We start from the raw sequence: 16,796 nt of genomic DNA, 5'->3' as shown, positions 1-16,796 counted from the left end.
GAGTCCCGATTTTGCGGCCCCCACCTCGACAAGTGAATATAAATTGAAGGGTGAAAATGCTCAGGAGCTCTCTAAGACCTAGGACAGTGAGCGCTCTGGGGCTCAAGAGTTTATAGTTCTTACGCCATACCTCTCAACCGTTGTAGGAGGCTGTTCATGATGCTCAAAGGAAGCTTAGACGGTGTACAGAACTGGGTTCCTACATTTTTTCGGAAAATTCCGGGGCAATTCCATGTTTTCTTGACTGTTAGGAAAATATTTTCCTTACTTTCCCGGAGGAAATTTTTAGCCAAGTAAGGAGGTAAGAGACTTTACGCGCTTTCATTTTCCTAGGGCGCACTGACTTTCTTCTATTTGCACAGTGAGTAATTTGTACCTGCTGAGAAAACTCCGTTTTTATTCCGGGTATTCAGGGAATTTCAAGAAACTCAATTACCAGCAAAGATTCAAGAATTTCAGAAATTTCAGATTATCTTGGCATAAAGAGACACAGGCTAGAAGAAACGCCTAATAGCTTCTTTGTTGTTGTCATCATCATTATCACCATCATCATACATGTAGGCATGAGACTGGACAGGCAAGTAATTCTGAGAAGGGTGTTGGATGGTTGTATCTCTAGTTTTTGAAGGCGATTTTTGCTCGTCAAGAGACAGAGCAAGTGATCTTATCTTCTTTATATTGAGGCTCATAACAAAGAGGAATAATACTCCAATGGACTACATATGGCAATTAGAACTGCATTTCTGGCTTATTTTAGTAACAACGTAAGTGCCATTAGTTTCAACATGCAGGATAGGTGCTTTTATAGATGAGCTGGAAATAGTAGCTCCTAAGCTGCAAAGTACAGTCCAAATAATAATTGGGAACGGCCAGGGAGTCAACGCTGGAGTACAAGTTCTGTTTACCCACCGATGATACTTTTTATTTGAATCGGAGGGGGGGGGGGGGGGATGGGGCAGTGCGCGCTAAAACTGTTCCGATCGAGTGTTGCTGATAAAAAGTGAGGCATGGGTCCCCGGGGCACTGCTAATAACGTTTCTCCGATTTCGCATGTCTGGCGCAGATAGATTTAAGTAGCGATATAGGCGCTTTGCAGGTATAAAGGAAGCACTAGATTTTAAAGGACGAGGAAATCTATAGAAAACTGAGGGTGAACTGGAACCCGGAACCGTCCAGGTGGAAAAGTTGAGTGGGGTCGAGAGCTCTCGCTCGTGAAGCAGGTTTTTCAGTGCCTCGTCCATCGTCGCGAGACTGGAGGTTTTTCAACCAACAAATTTTGTGACATTTTTTTTAAAAAAAAAAATTTCTTTTTTTTCTTTTTTTGGGTGCATAAATGGGTCTAATTTTTCCATGTATGATGGTTGAATGTTGAAAAATTGAAAATACTAAACAATACACAGGATTCTATTGAGAAAAAATGCAATGGTCTCAGAAGGCTGTCGATTCTTTGGTTTGATACGCTCATGTCAGTGCTTCTTTATTTTATGGAAACTAATATAAAATTCTTTCTCGGAGCTCCACTATCCCCCATTATTTCTCGACTTATTCTCAGGCAGTTTCTTGAAAATTGTTGCTTAAGAAATTGAAATTGTCGCTAATTCTTCTTTACTATTTTAGAGACATATGGTGCCGATTTGTCTTCATTCTAAAGCATGAAGTATGCGAGGAAATGTTTTAAACGCTGCGGCTGGAAAACGTATTATCAACATAGGCAAAACCAAATACTTCAAACGGGGAGGGGGTGGTAAGGGGGGTCCGGGGGCTCCCCTCACAAAATTATCAAAATGTTAAAGCATCTACTTCGTAATATGCAGTTTGAGACAATTTCATTATGAATAACTACCAAATCCGTCATTCCTTCTTCTTTATCCTCCGTTCCTTCTTCCTTTCTTTGTTCCCTTTTCCTTCCTCCTTTGTCGGGGAACGAGGGGGCCTACGCCCCTTACACCCCCTTGGCTCCGCCTGTGTTTTTCGTAGTATAGAAGCTGTGTGATTTCCGAGCCGAGACGAGAACATTTTTCGGGTGAAATATTCTACGGTATCTGCGTTAGAAGCGCCCAGGACTTAGGCAACCGGCCGCGCACTCAGGCGTGGCGCCTAGAAGATATTATCGACTTATCGGGATAGGAATCGGGGGAGCAGAGCATTTTCACACTCGATTGGGGAGGATGAAATGAGTGATGTGACGGGGGCCCGGCTCTCCCTTTCAATCAATCTCCACTGAAACTTTCCGCCAAGTTCGTTTGACTCCTAATTTTTCACTTGCTATCAATGCTACTAGCTTCAAAGGCTCCGTGCACTCCCCTTGCTGCAGCCCACTGCTTAGCGACTCACTGAGAGAGATTTTCACAACTTTCAATCGACGTTGCCAAATCATTCACTTGAACTTCGTTATAAAGGCTCTTATAAAAACGTTTTTCTGGAGAAGGTCTGTATTCTCGGACTCGCAAACATTTCCGATATCATTTCTCACGACAAGTAGAATTATACAGGATCGCGATTAATTTTTTGGAACCGAAATTAGTCACACTCTCAGCCCCAAAATTTCCACAATCATTAAAGAAAGAGTCTCCAATCGGAGGTAAGTACGGCCCACGTATGTATATTCGTGTAAGGGCATGTACATTCACGGATCGCATACTCTAAAAATTGAAGGCGATTCAAGTTTTCAATTAATCAGATGGTTCATTTACGGCAAGAATCTCCTGGCTCTCACAACCATTATTTTCGACGCTTTAGTTAACGGTCGTAAAAATATTAAACACGGTGGTAAGATAGTGCTAGGTCCATACCATTTTGCGATAGATGCGACTTTTTATCATAGATCCCTCAGCGTGACCTCAGTTTAATAATCCAATGCAAGCTGCCTGAGCTGAACACACTCCCCCTTAGTCACGCACCTTTCTCAAACCATCTCCTTCCTCAAATTTTTGCATTACAAAATTTCTCATCCCTCGTTTTGAATTAAATTTCGTCAAGAAAACTAGCTGGCACCTTCTCTTGAAATTGCCGACCGGAAGCTAGGGTCATGCTGTGTTTCACTTCCCGTATCACCCGAACTTTCGTGTTGAAATTTCTCTCAGCGTATGACCCGAGCCTTATCCGAGAGCGTATGTCGAAGGGTCCCACCCTAATCTTGGTTTGTCGCCCTTCGACATAGGATTCCGCGGCGAAATTAAACCCGTGAACGGGAGGGTGGGGGGGCGGCGGGGGCGCTAACAAGTGTTCCGCGGCGCAATGAAATTACTTCCGCCCGGATGAAGTTTGACGTAAATGACAGTCGGTAATAGATTCCTAATTCGGGGCTTAATGCGGGGCTCCGTCTTTCGCCTTTCGGGGGCGGGGGCATTGTTGTCCGGCTCCGATCCCAATTACCCGAGTTGGAGCCTCCGTTTTGTTCGGCCCGATTATCGCCCTGTTTATGGGCTCAGCCCCGCCGCAGCCCCGCGCTTTTCACGACTCTCATTGGACCGCTGTTCGCGCTGTTCGAGTTTGATCCCCGCAGCCGCAGCCGCGCACAGGGCCGAGTCGATAGGAAAACTTGGACACAATCTGGAATCTTTCAAAGCTTATATTTTCGAAAATGTGAAACATGAAAGTCTTAGGGTGGTTCCACTGGATTTTCCGTAAAATTTCTAATAGTAACACCCGTTGAAATTGAATTTGTGACTGTGTGAACATTAAAATTTGGAATTTTAGCCGAAAAACTCATATCCGAGTCAATAGGAGTCTAAGTCGGAAAAAATCTGGAAACTTTGAAAGCTTACATTTTCGACAATATACGACCAAAAACTTCAAGAGTGGTTCTATTGGGGTTTTCGTGAAATTTCCTCTCAGAGACACCCCTTGAAATTGAATTTGTGACGATATAAACATCGAAATTCGAAATTTTAGCCGGAAAATTCATGTCTAACCTTGTCTGTTGGCACGATTCACTGTGCGGCGCGGCGCCGCCCTCCACCGGGACCGGGCAAATGGGTCTCTCGCACACTTCGGCTGAAGCGGAAAGAAAAGTTATCTCTTACGAACAATGGTCCTAAAACCACGATAAGCACGTCGGGAATGTGTGAAATTCACTCCCAACTTCCAAATCTGCAAATTTGCGCACTTTTGAGTCCCCTGATCAACACCAGCTGTTTCCAAAGCTGTGTGCAGAGAGAATTAAAGGGAGAAATTCCAACTATTTTTGATTATTACCGATAGCTGGGAATTCTCAGTGATGGGCGTCCAAATAACGTATAAATTAAAGCACTACGCAACATATCGTCTCCTCAAAACTTTACGAGGAAAATAATTCATACAACAGAGGGGCAAAAATAAACTCTTGAATCAGATATTAGTGTTACAATAAACATAGGTTAGATGGCAAAAATACAACTAATGTCATTCGTACTGATCCTGACTTTTTGTATTTGACTCTATGCTTAGATGAAAAATTGGTAATGTACGAACTAACTCTTCTCCCTGTGAAGACTCAACGGTCGAGAGCTGTCTACTCCAGGAAATCGAGAGATCGAACCCATGGGTTTGAGCGCCACAATCTGCCAATATTCGTAGCTTTTGTCGCTGAAACCTGCAAAAGAAACGATCCTTCGGAAGCTGTATTTGTGTCAAGTCACGGAAAAGCGGTATATGTCGATTTATTCGCACCGGTTGCATTGAGAGAGATTATTTCATTGTTATCGCTCAAGTAAAGCGGGGAATCCTTATTCGTCGTTCCCCTCACGAAAGAACTTAACTACATATGATGGTTGTCGAATTTCCCCTCACAAATTGCATTTTAACCCGGAGATTCTCAGGAATTTCTAATCAAAAATTTCAATGATTTTTCCTCTGACCTCTGCAAAAATCAGAAAAAATTTGAACAGAAATTGCATAGGTATACTCAGGTAAAAAATTGAATTGTTCGCGTCAATTTTCCAGCTTTGGAATGGAGCTACGTTCATTCGTCAGAGAAACGACGTATTCTGCCCGTCTGCCGTGCTGAAGGACAACGCCGCATGAACATTCAAGAGTCGCCAATTTCCTTCGATAAAATGTTTATTTTTGAAGAAAGCTGTGAACATTTTTCCTTGACATTTTCAGGAACTTTAGGTGAAATTGCGAGCAAAATTATCTGAAAAATACGAGGAAAAATATTTACAAATTTTCCCGAAAATTCGTGATTTACTAAAGGAAATTTGGCAACGCCTAAAGGCTCATACGGCGTTTTTCCTCAGCACGGCAGTATTGTGACGTCATCGTGAAGAGCGTCGTGGCGAGACAAGGGCAAATCTTACTTCCCGACGCGACTGCGGTGTCCCAGTCAGCTTACCGAGAGGTTTACGTCAGAACCTCAAGTTTTTCAACTTTTGAGCGTGGCCCCGAGGGTACACCGCGTAAGAGACCAGGGTTCGGAGCGGAACCCCCCCCCCCCTCCCCCCGCCCCTCATCCCGGTTGTTCCTGTCGTAACATCTTATTCCGCATGTAATGCTCTCCTCCGGGCGCAATTTCAAACAAAACATTTAATTTTACAAGCCGGTCTTAATGCCGTCGTTTTTTTCAGCGGATAAAGAAACCTCCCCGCTTATGTTTCTCTCGTATTCGTGGGTCTTACTTCTCCCCGTTTCCGTTGGGTCAACAGCATTCATTTTTCACGAGCCGGGCAGAAGCCTTAAAACCCCGCTGCCGTTGTTTTCCTGCTCGGAACTGGGAATACAGGGCATCCCGGCAGTGGCGATCCAGCAAGTTGGCAACAGTTAAAACTGATGAAAAATTACCTTCACGATTTTTTTTTTTCTGAATGCCTAAAAGAGCGGCAATTAAAGTGAGGATCCCCACGAAAATTGCTCTGTCCGAACCGTTGCTGGAAACTTCCGATCAAAAGTTGTGACTTTGCGAACGTTGCAAATAGATAGGTGGAATAATGCGGACACTTTATTAATCGTTACATACATCGTGGCATAATTGTAAGTTTTAATTGGCGATTTTCAACAATAGCCATCCCAAATTGGATACCGAGGTTCGATGGATTTGGTTATCCGCAGCCGTTAGCCTCGATGCTCGGCGTTTCGGCACGGAAACGAACGGCTGTTTTCAAAGCCTTAAGGTGGTTTGGTCAACCTGTGCTCGAGTCAAAGCTGAATGCTAATCCTACCGCTTGCATGCATATGAAAACAAAGCTTCCACGGCTCTAAATTAACTGTGATGGGAATTGTGTCTCCAGGTAATTACAACAGTTAGAGGTGGATGATGAAACTAATTCAAAATCCACCCGAGAAGTAGGAGACTTAGTTTTAAGGTGTGACATTTTAGAAGTATAGAAACAAATTCTCGCAGTGCAGCCAGAAGCCGCGAAAGCCGTAGCGCCGCCGTGCCACGGGTGAAACGGTAGGTGCCTGGAAAATCAAAACGCCTTCAATTACGTATGTATGCAATACGGACATCCGCGGGGCTCGAATAGTTGCATCCAAGCGTTATAATGAATTCCCTTAGTGTATGTCGCATGCGAATGCGGTACTAACTACGGGCGCCTCGCTTGTTTCTTGTTCATCTTAATTAAATTCCAGCGTTACCTTTTGCGCCGATGAGGCAAACTGATTTTTATCGCTAATATTTTATTTCGCAAAAGAGTTAAGGAAAAGTCTCATCTCTCATCTCTGCAGCAGAGTAATGTTGCATGGCCCGTGAATTTAAAAAATGGCGGGCCTGCTCCTTCTGGCGCGAACTGTTGGGGGGGGGGGGGGGGAGCGGGAGCTCTACCAATCAGACAGGCCGTCTCATGGTCAAATTGATCTGCCTATGGGAGGAGCGCTATCATGAACAGTTCACGCTCAGAGGCGCGGTTCTGGTTTTTTTTTGCTCTCCGGGTCTGCTTCTAGTGAATTTTTGGCGAGTTCATTCTGATTTTGAGATGTAAGTGTTCATTTTTGTAAGGTAGGCCTTGTAAAATCAACTACTTGCCTATTTTTCTTTTTAAGTGTATGCGATTTCTTGAAATCGCGAAAAGACTGCTTTGAAAACTGGGGAGAAAATTCACACGACTTTACGAAACAAAAAATGACACCATTGCTCTGATGGAGCTTGTCTTAGAGAACTTTCCCTTTTCTGAACATCAGTTCTTTGTTTGAACTAATGCTGATACAAATGCGCGCACGTATTTAAAACAATACTTATAATCTTTTCATTGTACAGGATGATTCGAGAATAAGAGTAAAGATTTTTTAAGGAGTCAATTTGCGCCAAGATAAGGCTTTTTGACACTCAGTGTTACAGCTCTCCAAAATTTGAGAGAATGCAAAGTTCTTTCCCCTCAAATATAAGTAACGTTTATGGATCATTTTGTGAGAATTAGTTCCTTAAGCTTTCACCACAATGCTTTCCACAGATATGGTTTCTTGAATTTGGGCGGAAGGCAACAGCTTTGAGGATAAATGATTTTAAAATAAATTAATAAATGAAATGAATTCTTCTTATAGGACCCAAAAATTCACTCTTAGAACTCAATTCCATTTCTAAATCACATCTTCTCGTACATCTACATCTATTCACACATCACTCTCAACAGGACTAATTGCACACACAGCCTCAGCTTCAGTAGATCGTCAGTCTCATAATTGCCATCCTGTGAGACCTCTGAGACGTTGCTTGACGCTCGGGCTGAAGGTCAATATAAAAGCAATTTATAAAGCTGCCGACTCTAGTGTTTAATTTGTCTATTTTACATTTTGTCGCGCGAGAGACTTTGCGTGGTATCATGCACAGATTGGCAACGATGCACTGTGACTTGTCCAGCTTACTGAGATTCTAACCTACAAAGCGAACATGCCGAGCAGGAACAAATCTTACATCCACATACATTTCGTAACTTTAATCAATCAACCGTTGAGGAGAGGGAAAAATTCAACGGAAAAATCCAGAAAGACTGTAAGAATAATTAACGTTTACTCATCAATCAAACGAACATCAATTCTGCCTTGTTACGGAAAAACGCCTTGAGAACATCTGAGCGTTGCCAAGTTTCGCTCGATAAAATATCTCTATCTGAGAGGGAAGATATGATGTTTCTTCTTTGACATTATCGAATGGGTACTTAATGATCGAATTGCTCGTAAAACTCTGTGAAAAATCAATAGAAAAATATTCACGAGTCTCCCATTAAGACGTTTTATCGAAAGAAATCTGGCAACATCCAAAGCCTCATACAGCGTTTTTCCGGCACGGCAAGGTTGCACGTAGATACTTTCAATTCCATTTGTAAAGATCGACAAGATTCAAAAACAAGTTCGAGAGCTTCAGTTGTGCAAATTCTATTTGTATAGTATGATCTGTGAATCGAATTAAGAGTTTCCAAACTCTCGCCACATTGTTCAATCAGCTCATCAACATCAAGGTATTTTCAACAATTACCTAGCCGTTTAATAATAGGATATGAGCACACGTGGGTGTACGATTCCACTATCTTATCGTGACTGAAAAAGCATAACTATCACTCGTCATGACATCATATGGTTAATTGTTTGTTGTTCCCGCTCGGAGCTCAGATAGAGCCAGGTGGATCTTCCTTTATCTTCCTTCAACTGAACCCTGTCTTAAAAGTCTTCCTTAAAGGTATGCAGTCTTAATTCATGTTGTATTCCTTTACGACGCGCGCAACTGGCAACTGCTTTCGTGTTTTTTTCTAAACAGTGCGAATTTTCGGGAATTGTCGGCAGTATTATTGCTGCTAAAAAACGCTCTTTGATTAACAGTATTGTGATTTTGGCGGTGAATTTTTCCTTTTCAACTTATTGCAGTGAAAAATCACGATGGCTCCTCCCAAGCTGACGTACTTCTCCATAAAAGGTCTTGGCGAGCCGGTCCGTTTCATCCTGTCCTACGCCAACGTAGAATTCATCGACGACAGAGTCAACTTCGTCGAGGATTGGCCCAAAGTAAAACCAAGTAAGTTTTGTCTAATTCGCTTACCGAACAACCTATACGCTATTAGCAAAATACGCTGGCCATAAGATGCGGACCCTACCGAAAGTGATTGAATATACGCAAGCAGTGGCATGGCGTGAATTGCGATGTATCGATTGTTATGCCATTTAAAACTATGGAAATGGATCGCTAAACAGGGTGTTCGCAGCGAACACCATTCATAATCATAGGTTTAAATGGCATAACAATCGATACATCGCAATTCACGCCACGCCACTGTAAGCATGATAGAAGCAATCGGTTTTTGGCGTTATATTGTTTCCAATTAAACTTATAGAAGCGCAAAAACGATTGAAGGAATTATATTTGATTCAAAATGGAATTTGGTCACTTTAATTTTCTTTCAGAGCCAGCCAAAACGGCTCCGATCCCTTAAATTCCTGTAACCCTCACATACTTGCTTCAGGGGATGTTTCAAAAACTGTCGTAATAACTGAAACTGAGTGAGGATTCACAATCACTTATGACTGTGGATAGATATCTGCTAACGCTACTTTGTTTTCTTGATACATGATACATATCTTTTGCAAATTTATATCAAGTGAATAGGTACGAGCCATATTGTATTTGCAGTAATTTTGCGAGCTACTTAAAAAAAAAAAATCTTTGTTGATTTTTGAGAGCACTGAAAAGTTAACAACTATTTTTAAGAGGACTGAAAAATTAAAAGCTTCGAGCACGTATTTACATTGAAACTTTTCAATAAAATGCAAACAATCATATAATACAGAGGCACATAAATCAAGAAATTTTCGAGAAGGGAGATGATGTGGGATGAGTATGAGTTCTAGCCTCCGCGTAGTTTTTATATTTTTTCATAAATTCAAATTTTAGTTTAAAATCGTGGTACGAAATAATATCTATATGTCTGTTTTACTTATTTGTTGTTCTTCCTGTTATTCACCCCAGCCACACCATTTGGGAAGCTGCCCGTTTTGGAAGTCGACGGAAAAAAGGTCACTCAAGCATCTGCAATTTGTCGTTACTATGCCAAAAAATGTGGTCTCGTTGGTAAAGATGACTGGGAAGACTTGCTGATCGACGCCACAGTGGGAACCTTTGATGATATGCGACAAGGTAAGTTTATTGATTTCTTCTTTCAGTACAAAATCTCACTTATCTTGATTTTAACTCACATTCTACTATACCGAAAGAGCTTTGTACCTTTCTTTTGGTTATAAGGAAACGTTCATCATAGGATGAGTAACGTTAAAAAAGCACATTTTTACCCGCCCTGCTCAGTAACGCAGGCTCAGTTTAGCCATGTTTTTAAAACAAAATCTTTGCCGTATAACTTCTTCCCATAAAAACTGCTTTGACAAAATTATAGTTGAAACAATTTACAAAAATAATTAATTTGTATTCACAAAAATTATGGCATCTTTGTTTTGTTCTTCGATTTACACATTATTTAATTTTTTCAGCTATTTCAACCTATTTTTACGATCAAAACGAAGAATCAAAGAAGAAAAAGTTGGATTTATTGATCAAAGAAACTATTCCATTCTATATGGAGCGATTGGAGAAGCAAATAAAAGAAAACGGCGGCTATTTAGTGAACGGAAAGGTAAGTGCTGTTAATTATAATCGGTTAAGTTTGGCCAAATCTTGGGATTTATCTTTTAAAAACGAAGTCTTTAGATGCCAAGTACGCTAAAACAGCGTATAACACGGCCGAAAAAGAAGAAAGCTGTGTCTCATCTGCATAGCTGTGAGCTACAAATTTTGTTTGCTACTTACTCTGTCTTGAAAGCATTCCCCGTTGATACGCTCATTCATGGCCTTTGTTTTTCGAACCTTATGAAACAAAAGAAGAGCAAAAAATATCGAAACTTCTCCCCTCTCTCTCTTCTATCCAAGGTTTATGGCGGAGAATGTTACAAAAAAAGGGAGATATAGAAGAAAAATGTATATTTTTTCCAGGTAGGTTCAAATCAGTCTCAGAGAAGTTTTCAGTCAAGTAGATTTGACGGGGGTTAAAAGCTGAACATTTTGGAAATTTACTGTTTAATCGACTAAAATTGCATTATATTTTATTTTTAGCTGACATGGGCGGACTTGTGGGTCGTTTCTCTACTGGATCTAGTGAATAAATACACCGAGCGTACCCTGGAAGAAAAGTATCCTCTTATCATAGCCCTGAAGGAAAAAGTATTGGCTATTCCTTCGATTAAAGCTTGGGTTGCCAAAAGGCCGGTAACCGACTGGTGATCAAATTATTTGAATAATACATGTATTTTGTACTTTCCATTGCCAGGTTTCAGGAGTTGTTCTCCTTCTTTTGACAGTATTTATTAAATCTTCATTACACCTAAAGCTTCAGTTTCGTAGTAATTTTACCGATGACGTTTTATGTGCAACTCAGGTTCTATAGTTCCATTTCTGACAATTATGTAAACACAGTCAATTACGTGTGCTCCCAAAATCTAATGTTAGCGGAACGGCGTATGTAAGCGCATTATGAGCGCAAATTTTCTAAACTTTTCGTTCATGTAATTCTTAAGAGTTCGTAATCACCTGACTGTGACAAATTGTTTTGTGTTCTGTTAATTTTCAATGTTGTTGTTCATGCAATAAAGTTCTTTTTCTCTCTCTTTTTAACTATTATTGTCTACGTTTTACTTTTTACCAGACCGAAAATAAAATTATCCTTAAAATCACGAGAGGAAAAACAAACATAGAACTTCACAATTATATGATTATTTTAAAACAATGAGGCTATTCTGGAAAAGTGAAGTTAAAAGACCAATGCGAGCAACCTAGGTAAACTTTTCAAACAAAAGACGAAGAAAATAAGGGCTCCGAAAAATTTAGAAAAAGGGTTGACGAATCTGTGTCAGTAAAAAAATTACTGCTTCCAGATTTTTGAAGATTCTGATGCGACTATACCACGGTCATTGATATTGGAAACTCTACGTAAGCAGCATTGGCGGATCCAGCAAGTTGGCAACACGGGATTTCTTCCATTTAAACCTATGGAAATGTATCGATTCTTGGAAGGGCCAGGTGCTCCGACATGAATCGATTATTTGGCATAGGTTTAAGTGGAGGAATTCGGTGTTGCCAAATTGTTGGATCCGTCTCTGGTAAGCAGCAGACTCTGATTCAAAAATATATTTTTTTGAATAACTCCATCTGCAGTTAAAAGCACTCCCTCGCGAAAACGGAGAGAAAGTATACCTAAAATGAAAATGCTGACGTGAAGTAACCTAATATTATATTTTAAGTGCCATTCAAATTTCAAGTGCATTATCAAAAGATTGTGGTTTTTGTTTTAACTCGCGCTGAGAGTTTATAGAAATAGCTTAATGGAACTCGTCGAGCAAAAGCCACCTCCGCTCCATTCCTCTAATTTCGTGGCTCCTGTGACCAGAGGGCGTATCTGCTGTTTCACATGAGCCCTGGCAAGCATAGAGTTATACGGAGGATAGGGCTCAAGTGGATATCAAGATACGTCCTTACGTTAGATGAGCGACGATTTTTGTTAATCTTGGGGTGCTCTTGATACGGCTTTCACTTCTTTCAATCGACGAGACTTAAAAATCCATGGCTTCTCAAAGTGTTCGAATTGAATTCGCCTCAGAGGTGAAAGTATCCGACTAGAGTTTCCATACGGTGTGGGTTGAGCGCCCTTTCTATATGATTCCACTATCTTATCGTGACTATACAAGAGCAAGACACTTATCACTCTGCCTGTGCTAAGGAAGAACGCCGTATGAGTCTCCAGACGTTGCCAAGTTTCCTCCGATAAAAACCGAATTTACTGGGAAAATTGCGAAAATTATTTTCCAAAATTTTCCGACGATTTTGTACGCACTTTAATCTAAAATATCTGGAAATTGTGAAGAAGAATATGCATGAATGCTGTTAAAAATACATGTTTTATCAAGGGAAATTTGGCAACTCTCGAATGTTCATACGGCGTTTTTCCTTAGGACAGCAGCACTGGCCATGCTCAGTGACGTGTTTTGTTATTCGGGTTTGGTGCTGAGATCGGGACAGGTGAAGCTTCCTTCTTGTTGAACTTTTTTCTCATGAGGTATGTAAAAAATGTTTTGTTCGTTTGAAAGTTGAATATTGATAATTTGCGCCCTTTTGCTGACACCTTTTCAATAGTAGTCGGAGTGATCATGAGGGAGCGTTACACTGATAAAAATATTTGTGTTCTCCTTTTACTTTTGGTTAATATAGGAAGTGAAACACAAACCAACACAAATTTTGTGTTGATTTTGGTATAGCTTGCGGTGAATTTAGCCCAGAAAACAATGGAGAAACTGGAAAAATGCATTCTTCCGATGGCGACGTTAGTATTCACCACTCGTTTTTTTATTAAAATTCTTCTAGAAAACTAGCTCAGGGCGTCTATTATTTTTCAATTTTGAAAAATCCTGATATTTTCCTGATTTTTCCTGATATTTTATAAAGAATTCCTGATTTTTTCATTTCGAAAATTCCTGATATTTTCCTGATTCTTCTCGTAAAAACACCTGGCACGGTAGGCAAAAAGCAGTAAGACTTCTCCGCTGAGGAGAAAAATTCCTGATAAAACGTCCGATTTTCCGATTTTCCTGATATTTTCCCGATTTTTTCCTGATCGGCCAAAATTCCTGATATTTTCCAGTTTTTCCTGATGCTAGACACCCTGTAGCTGGTATTTTCTCTTGGAATTACCAACCAAAGGCTAGGGTCATTCTGTGTTTTACACGCAATTCTTTCGCGTGATATTAGAAAAAGTTACCGCTGAGAGCCCTGCTTCGAATCACATATTGCATTGAGTTTCAATGAAACTCGGGGATGTCACTCGGACCGCAAACTGATTTTTGTTTTTTTTAAATTTTTGCAGTGAGGCTCAATGGCTCCTCCGAAGTTGACATACTTCCCTATCCGAGGTCTTGGCGAGCCAATCCGTTTCGTCCTCTCTTACGCCAATGAAAAGTTCATAGATGACAGAATAACCACCGAGGATTGGCCTAAAATAAAGCCAAGTAAGTGTTATTATAGTCTCCGAGCTAGAATTAACAAGGAGAGAGCCGAAAACAGATTCAAGCCTTGTTATATTGGTGATTAAAGTGATAAAAGAGAAATTACTTTTGAAATGTGAGTGCGATAACATTGCTTGACTAATTGTTGAACGATTTGGAAGAATTGTTGACTAAAATGTCGAATCGTGCGATGTGTCGGGACTCGCATATTATTACCTGCAACGTAATTTGGTATTTACCTTTAACAGAAAAGAACATGCGATCAAGGAAAATGCCTTCAGATTGTAAGGTAGGCAAAATGTGGTACCATGCTACGTGAATAATTATCTCATCGATTTTCTTCATCACCTAGCCTTCCCCAAAAAGTACCTATGGAAGTAGTTATTTCATGAAATTTTTCATCTACTGGATGGAAATAGGAACAATAGACCGTTGAATCTGGTGATAATTTTATAAAGGACCTATCCTAATCAGTTTTGGAACTTGCATTTCAATGGCATCGAGGGATATAATATGTAGATGTAGCAATTCCAGCTGCTTGCACAATAGATCGAATCACATTGTTCCGTTTCATTTTTTCTTCAGCCACGCCCTTTGGAAAACTACCGATCTTGGAAATTGACGGCAAGATTGTGAATCAAACTGCTGCAATCTGTCGTTACTATGCCAAAAAAGCTGGTATTGCCGGCAAAGATGATTGGGAGGCTCTGCTGATAGACGCAACCGTTGGAACATTTGATGATATGCGGATGGGTATGTTTGACATTCTTCTCCTTATTGTGGCTTATACACAGAATAGAGTTTACGAAGATCTCACACTTCGGAAGAAACCATGTCAAAGTCGAGTATTATCAGTGTTAAGTACAATTGGGGAAAAAGAATGATGGTGGGTATTAGACTATCTACCTGTATTTTTATGATCTACAAGAAAGTTAGTATCAAATACTAGATTCCTGCTAGTGCTAAACATCCGTCTATGTTTGACACCACCGCAGAACCAGGAATCTAGAACTTGCTGTCAGATTTCCTGGAGATCATCTATAGCTAGACAGTCTAATGCCCAATCACTATTTAAGCTTCATTAGAATACGTTGAACAATGAGGAACCGATATTTCTAGATCACTTCAGAAATAACATATGCGACATGAGTTTCCTTATGCAGAAGAGGGCATTCATTAATGAGCCAGAAGAACACGAATAAAGATTTACAACGTATACATACTTCTCGAATTTGGTCACCTATGATATAAAGCGTTCAATAGTAATAGGTTTTAATACTAAGAGATATTAAATTTTGCAGCCTTAGCGTTATTTATGATTGAATGCGGCGTTTTTGTTCTACAGCAATATCAGGCTATCACACGGATCCTAATGAAGAATCTAAGGCGAAAAAGTATGATATCTTGATAAAAGAAACGATTCCTTTCTACATGGGACGCTTAGATAAGCAAGTGGAGGAAAACGAAGGATTTTTTGTTAATGGAAAGGTAAGTACTTTTAATGAAGTTCATCCGATTTCTTATGCAATGCTGAGCGTTTCAATTTTCTTCTTCATATTAAAATGAAGGCAACAAGAAGGCTTCGAATTTTCATGTGGCGTTGGACTCGCCTTGGCGATTTTTTGCCGGTGGCCCAACAGTCAACTTTCAATCATCTCTCAATTAACTATCAGAGACATTGTCGTGTTTTTACAATTTAAAAAGTATTGCGGACCTTACTTGCTTATATAGGTTTTACGGTCTAGATATTCCTTGAGTTCATGCTTTAGTCTCTTTGTCATAACTTCAAAAGAGTTATCACATCCACTTCGTGGTCATGATTAATACAACACCTTTCGGCCAAAGTATCACAAGCGCCGTGCGGTGTCTCAAAATTTCCGCCGCAATTTTATTTTTTTTACAGAAAAATTATTAATCGAATCTATTTGAAAATTTCACTAAATTTTAGCGGCAGCAAAAAGAAAATTCCGTGAAATTTTCGGACAGCTTTGTTGAAAAATGTTTCTATAAAAAAATAAAATTGCGGCGAGAATTTGGAACGTCACGTAGCGCTTGTGATAAATTGACCGGAAGGTGACGAACAGTAGATTAATTTATTTAATTAATTAGTTAATTTAGTTAATTTTAGTTATTTAGTTAATTTATTTTTCCTTTCATTTTCCAGCTGTCGTGGGCGGATCTGTGGGTCGTTGCACTGCTTGGTACCATGAGTTATTTTGCCAAAATTGACCTTGTTGAGGATTACCCTAATGTCAGAGCATTGAAGGATAAAGTATTGTCGATTCCTCAGATTAAAGCTTGGGTTGCAAAGAGGCCGTTGACGGATTATTGACCAGTTTTGTGATATCGATGTTGACATTTGTTAAGTTTTAGCACATCTTATTTTCTTGACATTTTTTTATGAATTTAGGCAGGTTGTAAGTTGAACCGCATTCAATGGTGCAAAAACTTACAGACAATCAGAACTCTCTATAACAAATTCCTTGGTCATATGTTTTTAGACCATCAAACCTTCAAATTAGCAAACTATTAAATTATCAACATACTCCAACAATTGTATACTGCCAAACACGTGCGTGAAATGTGACTCCAGCCTTTGATTAAAGCCTATACCTACCTTTTCATATTAATGCTCTTTGAGGATGGATATCGCCAGAAAGAATAATCGGTAAAAGTAAGAAGAAAAAAAATTGTTAACCATATATTTTGTCATAATTTTGCCTCTCTTCTTTCTGATTTGTAGTACTTAGTTTCTTGGTTCTTTTGGTTTTCTTATTAAAATGTTGTCATTGATTACCATTTTGGTGGTATAATTTTTTATTGTACATGACGAAACTATGAAATTTGCAAAA

General features: G+C 39.9%; 2 protein-coding genes across 2 annotated transcripts in view; one reads left to right on the top strand and one right to left on the bottom strand.

Annotated features, from left to right (window-relative positions):
- Window positions 1-16,796, bottom strand: part of LOC109032981 (irregular chiasm C-roughest protein) — a 511,490-nt gene that overhangs the window by 47,164 nt on the left and 447,530 nt on the right. The gene's annotated exons all lie outside the window — the stretch shown is intronic.
- Window positions 8,597-16,276, top strand: LOC109032985 (uncharacterized). Its single transcript, XM_072302908.1, has 9 exons — window positions 8,597-8,923; window positions 9,872-10,039; window positions 10,387-10,529; window positions 11,006-11,169; window positions 11,328-11,407; window positions 13,807-13,947; window positions 14,530-14,697; window positions 15,290-15,432; window positions 16,109-16,276. Exons 1-9 carry the CDS (start codon window positions 8,788-8,790, stop codon window positions 16,274-16,276), a joined length of 1,311 nt encoding a protein of 436 aa, XP_072159009.1. The 5' UTR covers window positions 8,597-8,787.

The sequence above is a fragment of the Bemisia tabaci genome, chromosome 7, assembly GCF_918797505.1.
Source record: "Bemisia tabaci chromosome 7, PGI_BMITA_v3".
NCBI classification, from domain to species: Eukaryota; Metazoa; Arthropoda; class Insecta; order Hemiptera; family Aleyrodidae; genus Bemisia; species Bemisia tabaci.
This window is presented reverse-complemented; position numbering and strand designations above follow the sequence as displayed.